General features: G+C 32.4%; 1 protein-coding gene across 1 annotated transcript; it reads right to left on the bottom strand.

Moving 5' to 3' along the window:
* Window positions 1-1,171: 1,171 nt before the first annotated feature.
* On the bottom strand, window positions 1,172-4,659 carry LOC115717319 (uncharacterized). The gene is made up of 7 exons (XM_030646289.2): window positions 4,169-4,659; window positions 3,152-3,314; window positions 2,666-2,866; window positions 2,331-2,576; window positions 2,086-2,233; window positions 1,756-1,987; window positions 1,172-1,663 (listed from the first exon to the last, which is right to left on the bottom strand). The coding sequence occupies exons 1-7, from the start codon at window positions 4,476-4,478 to the stop codon at window positions 1,326-1,328; spliced, it is 1,638 nt and encodes a 545-aa protein (XP_030502149.2). The 5' UTR covers window positions 4,479-4,659; the 3' UTR covers window positions 1,172-1,325.
* Window positions 4,660-6,606: the final 1,947 nt, after the last annotated feature.

The raw sequence follows: 6,606 nt of genomic DNA, 5'->3' as shown, positions 1-6,606 counted from the left end.
AATTACAACAATTTTCGAGATTCAAGACCTATTTACATCAAAGTAAACTTTTTATGAACTTATGCGTAATTTAATATCAAGAAGTAATATTTTTGAGAGCAACTAACGGATTTGTTAAAGTGGAGACTAACAGACTTACAAAAAACTCGAGCTTAGAGCTATTACCTCAATTTTTCGAGATTGAGAACTTATGTACATCAAAGTAAATTTTTTTAGAAACTTATACTGCAATTTTGCCTTTTTAAAAAACTAATTTGGAGCAAAAAGTAACAAAACTTTCCCTTAGAAAATATTGAATTTTCGGATCTAATATTCAGAGACTACTTTGCTAATTACATTTTGAGTTCCATTCCATCTTAATTTTATAACCTGCTTTTTAATTTTATTTTTTTTCATGAAACTTAGCCACAACATGATGTTAAAATGAGCATCATTTAAAAAAATAATAAATAAATAAAAGAAACGTGGTGTAAAATAAAAATAAAATCCAGTGGCCTAAGTAATAATTTGAAATGTTGGTATTTTTCAAAAACAGTCTTAAAGGTGATATATCTTGAAAATATTGGAGGCTTACAAATCAACCAGAACTTCGTTTTGGGCTTCATTTTGGGCCCGTGTAACAACAATACTCTTGTAAATATATGATTTTTTTTTTAAAAAAAAATATTTATCTTATTGGAAAATTTTAGAAAAAAAAATAAAAGATATATTATAAATAGTAGTAGCTGATTACTTCTTTAGTTAAAAATAGTAGTTCTTATATTTTTTTAACTTTTTCTTCAAATTTTTTTTATAAAATAACATTTTTGAAAAAATAAAACCATATTGCACAAAAATATAAAATCCCATAAAATTTATAATTTATATAGTACTCTACATCCTACATTTTACAAAATAAAATAAAATTTATTTATAATAAAATGGTGTTTCTATATGAACATGCGTGATTTAATTTGATTCTAATGTAATTTTCACATATTTATCGAAATTTACACAAGTTATTATAACATACATAGAAGCTCCAATAATATATTAAGTCCCCTTTGAAAAATCTAAAATCTAGTTTGAGTATAATGTAAATATTCTTGTGAAAATAGTCACAAAAAATCTAGCCATAAAAAAATTAATTTAATTATTTATGGCTAGATTTTTTTGTGTCAAATAGATTACCATTGTATTATTGAAATGAAGAAAAAATATTATTAGGAAATTAAAAAGATAGAATAAGAATAAATTTTTTATAGACAAAAACATAATTTTTCAATAAAAAATTTCAATATAAGTTTCACACAAAACAAACACACAGAAAATGAGTGTGCCAACTCTTACAATGGTATTGGAATGGTTTTCACAACACTTTTTCTTGAATTACAGAAATTTTGAAGATGAGTTTCGTCGATTGTACCGAACCCAGATAGCTGAACCCCAAAGTCTTCCAACTTATGAACATCCCGGGGAAGAGGAGATTGCCAAATGCCGTCCCACCACGCAGGCGGAAGAAGGGGTGTAAGAGCACATTGGTTAGGTTGGTGGTGACAACTTAGGAGCCCTGCATAACGATTCCAGACATGTCCCCATCCAATCTGAAATCTTAAACCTTCTCTCAACAAGTTCCGTTGGAAGCTACTTAAGAAGTAGAAACTAGAGCTAGTAGAGTTATCACCTGAAAACAATTGAAGAGATGTTGAGAAATCAAAAGTTAGAATTTTTTAGATGAAAGAATGAATCAAAATGGTGGGAGAGCCACTTAAGTACCTAAACTGTTAGCTGCAGCAAGTGCGGCAATTAACTGAGCATAGGTGGTACCAACACGCCTATGAGCCCCAGAAACGACAGCATGTTTTGCTCGGGATGCAAGAAAGAAATCCACAAAGGCAACCCATCTGGGTGCCGGTCCCCAATCTTTTACTCTAAAATCAGGACCTTGCAAACGATTTACATGCATCGATACATTCCCTCTAAAGTTTTCGTAATTGAAATGAAGAACCTGATAATAGCACAACCAAACAACTAATTAAATACTGAACAACACAAATGGCATAGATTGTTGTGACGTATGATCAACGAAAATATGAAATAATTTACCTCAGCAATTTTACTGATATCGGGTGTAATGCTTTTCACAAGGGAAGGAGTATCTGAAACTACAACCACTCTGGGCCTTGATGTCGTGTTAAGATTATGAATGGCTTTCGTAATGCAGTTCAGTGCAGCCTGTACAGCTCTTACAGACCTGAAAATAGAGTATGCAACACTCTGCATCATTAATCCACAAAGACACTAGTCGAAACAGAAATTTGAATTAGACAACATATGGTTTCGTGAAATACTTGTTCATGAGCATCCGCATATGCAACGAAATATCAGGATCAGCTCCACCTCCAATAACCCAGTTTACAGCTTCCTCGATATTCTTTGAAGGAGATATGAGAACTCTCATAAGTTCTCCAAATACATTAGGCCGGGATTGGAGAACCTCTGACTTTCCAAACAAATCAATAGCAGCAAACCTCATATCGGGATGTACATTCTTCAAGAAAAACTGAATTGCCACAGCATCTGTTGTACCTTGAAACCTGAAGTAAAAGACTACAAGGCTTAACTTTTTGGTAACCATGCTTGTGGACTTAAAAATGAAGTTGAATACAAACTATTATCATCTTACCAAATGATTGGTTGCTTCCATGTCCTCCAATTGCTACAAAGAACATTTGTTTGCATTGGCTTCTCAAAATTATCAGTTCTTATAGCAAGACGTCTTCCGTATTTTTTCTCGCACTTATTGAGTCTCCATAGATGCTTAATTTCCTTCAAGGTAAAGGAAACATTGGAATACAAAATGTAATCCCCGAAAGGGAATTTTTCCCTGGAATATGTAAGAAACAGAAATTAGCAAGATTGCAATAACATAAATTACTCAACTCTTATACTACATTCAAGACCCAGATATTAAAACAAAAAAAGATGCCAAGAAATACTCTTTCGGGTTTAAAGCCATGTGAGACCTACAAATGCATACAAGTTTTATCTTGATAAAACATCACATTATCTGTCTATGAGATTTCAAGCTGAAATTCTTATTTCTTCCATAAGAAGACAATAATAACAAAAAAAGAAAAGGAAAGAAAGGCTTGAGAAAGAACCAATATGCCTGGTTTGCCCAATGATCAGGGACCGATTTAACATTATACTCAATGCTGCAGCACTTAAAATCTTGTACATTTCATTCCCAAGACCAGCCTCTGATGCCTTGGCCAATACAAACCCATGTTGGCAGAACTTCTCTGGAGAAAGATTTCGGATTCTCTGAGCACCTGAAATTGTAAAGATTCAAGTAAAAATTATACTAGTACTCTTAGAGGCCATGTAGAATATTTGAAAACTTCTAAAACAGGTTCTATATTAGCCTTTAAAGACTGAAATTTTATTGGAAAATTGATAAGCTGAACAATATACTAGCATTTAAAGACTAAAAACAGGTTTTGTATTAGCTTTTAAAGACTGGAATTTTATTGGGAAACTGAGATTGTAAAGAATAAAGTAACAATTATACTAGTACTTTTAGTGTCCATACAATAGAATCTTTTTAAAAACTTTGAAAACAGGTTCTAAATTAGCCTTTAAAGACTAAAAATTAAATGGAAAATTGATTAGCTGAACCCCTAGAAGGGATCAGACAAATAACTAAACACCAATAATGGATTGAACTTCACAAACTATTTCAATCACTTGAAACAATGTTGCATATGAGATATGACATAGTTTCATATGGCATCATCTAAATCTATTTCAAAATGTATGCCAAGGTGATTTGATCACATACAAGTTAAAAGAGTATAAAAATAAGCATTTAAAGACAGAAATTTCATTGGAAATTGATAAGCTGAACCCCTAGAATGGATTAAACTTCACAAACTACTTCAATTACTTGAAAACAATGTTGTATATGACATAGTTTCAAATGGCCATCTGAATTTAAGAAGGTTTCTAATTTGAATATATACAAGCTATTAGAGTCTATAAAAATCATGTATAAGCTAAAGTTTTAATTTTTATTACAAACCCTTCTTAGCTTTACACAACCAAGTTTCAAAATTTTCTTCCTAAAATGAAATCTCTGTGTGTGTATGATTATCAACCTTATCTATTATCTACAATAACAACATACCGTTGAGATCAAAGTGTTGATCGATAATTCTTCTAACCCTAAGACTACTCCTCCAAAACCCATCTCTAAAATCCTCTCCCATCTCCTCCACCGTCGCACACGGCCTCGTTCCCTTCTTGGTTGTCTCATCGATTTCAGGAACAGGAAAATCACGAGTTGCTGAGAGCTTGACAAGAAAGTTATGAGTGGTGGGAGGATCAACGGGTCTGAGATTAAGCATAAACAAACCCATTGCGGCGAAGATTGCGCAGACCACCACGAAGGATTGTATCGAAACCCGTCTCCTTCTGAAACCACCACCATGCCTCATTTCCCCTGTGTGCTGTGCTGTGTTTCACCGGAGAAAGAGTGGCGGAGGTTGGTTGTTAGATCTCAAAGATCTCAGGTTCGTCGCCGGTGAAGGAGCTGAAACCCAAAACTGAGTCACTGTAATTAGAGACTGCTAATCTGCCATATATAGAACATGCTTATAATATTTAAGACAACAATACTAATTAGTTATTTTCATAAATTAATTATTTTTATATGGTTAGTTAAGATTTGGGTAAATACTATTTTGGACCCTGTGTTTTACAAAAGTTACCAATTGGACTCTTTATTTTGTTAAATGATAAAATAGACCCTGTATTTTCTAAAATAGTATAAATAGGATCCTGAATTGATTTTTTGTCAAAATAAAGTTTAATTATAATCCGATCTAAAAGTGGTATGATAAAATTGTTTACATTTTTTTTGTATCTGTTCGTATTAAGCATTGTCTTCAAGTTGGTTGTATTAAAAAAAAGTTGTCAAAAATTAAGCTTAAGGTCCTATTTTTACTATTTTAGAAAATACAAGGTTCATTTTGTCATTTAACAAAACACAGGGTCAAATCTGTAACTTTTACAAAACACAGGATCCAAAATAGTATTTACCCATAAGATTTTTGCCCCCTAAACTTTAACATGTATCAAATTATGCCCCTTGAACTTTTACGGCCATTGAAAATGCCCTCTGAACTATTGAGATTGTTGGATTTAATGACTTTTGTCTAATTTTATTCAATTTTACTATATCAAAAATTATTTATGTACTAAACCATGTTCTCCAGACTTTGATATCTACCAAATCATGTCTTTCGAACTTTGACATGCACTAACTTATGCCCCTGAACTTTCATCCATGTTAGACGTTTTTACTAAAATTAGAAAAAAGTCCTTAAATCTAACAATCTCAATAGTTTAGGGAGCATTTTCAATGACCTTAAAAGTTCAGGGAGCATGATTTGGTACATGTCAAAGTTCAGGGGCAAAAATCCTAATTAGCCTTTTTATATATAAGTGAAATAATCATTAGTTATTTTAATAACTTATCTAATTAGGGGTGCAAGTCGGGTTGGTTTTCTCGGGTTTTGAGTTTTCGATTTCGGGTCTGTATTTTATATGTACCGAACCTGCCCGTGTGAGGGACCGAGTTTTCGGATGGGTCAAGTGCGAGTTGGGATGAGCCCGGGTGAGTTGAGACCGGGTTTGGAGTTCGGCCGGGCCTTTTTGTTTTTGAAGAAATCACTTTTTTATTTTTTTTACATTTTTTTTTTATTTTTAAATGGGTGTGAGTCTAGTTGTATAAATATATTATATATAATTAAAAAAAATGGGTTTCTCAGGTGGGTTCGGATTTGACTCTGGTCTTGAGGTGTCACAATTTTAGAACCTGAATTGTTGCTTGGTGGGTAACCGAGTGTAACCCGAACCCGCCCTATAATTTCAAACTCTTATTTTTGGGTTTTTTGAGTTATTCAGGTTGCGTAAGTGGGTTTCAAATACGAATGTCCCACCTTATATTTAACCACATAAGTTCTTTATACACTTGAATTCTTTACATACCCGAAGAGTATCCCGAGCTAATCAATGTACAAATTCTCTAGCCATACAATTTAATTTTTCTAAAAAAATAATAATAATTAAATAAAATCTAGAAACCACCGTAAAAAAAAAAAAAAAGTAAAATATTATAATACATGTTTTTCTTTTATGAATCAGGAAAGTTATATTGCCTCAATCAATATTTACAAACTAGTAGCACCACTTAGACCTGAAAGAAAAAAGGGAAAAAAATTCAAGAACAAGCAAATTCAACTGCTATATTTACAAATGAACAATCCAATCCACATCTAAAGTATTATTTTTTTTTTTTGGCAATCTAAACATGAATTCTATTTCAAACTTCATGTTTAACTACTTAATCTAGAGATTACACTCAGTGCTTGAATATTCTAAGACCAAAGAGCTTGATAATTTTGTTTGTCCAAAGGTGATCAACCGCAATTGCATAGACACATGTTTCTTGGTCTTTGAGGTTTTGCTTCTTCTGATGGCCTTTAACATTCCCTTGTTTGTCATAGCTTTGTCTTCCATTGGAGCCAAGACTTGATTTTTTTCAAACCCTAATGCTAGCAG

Source organism: Cannabis sativa, chromosome 5, assembly GCF_029168945.1.
Source record: "Cannabis sativa cultivar Pink pepper isolate KNU-18-1 chromosome 5, ASM2916894v1, whole genome shotgun sequence".
NCBI lineage: Eukaryota > Viridiplantae > Streptophyta > Magnoliopsida > Rosales > Cannabaceae > Cannabis > Cannabis sativa.
Note: the sequence above shows the minus strand (reverse complement) of the source record. Positions and strands in the feature narration are given on the sequence as shown.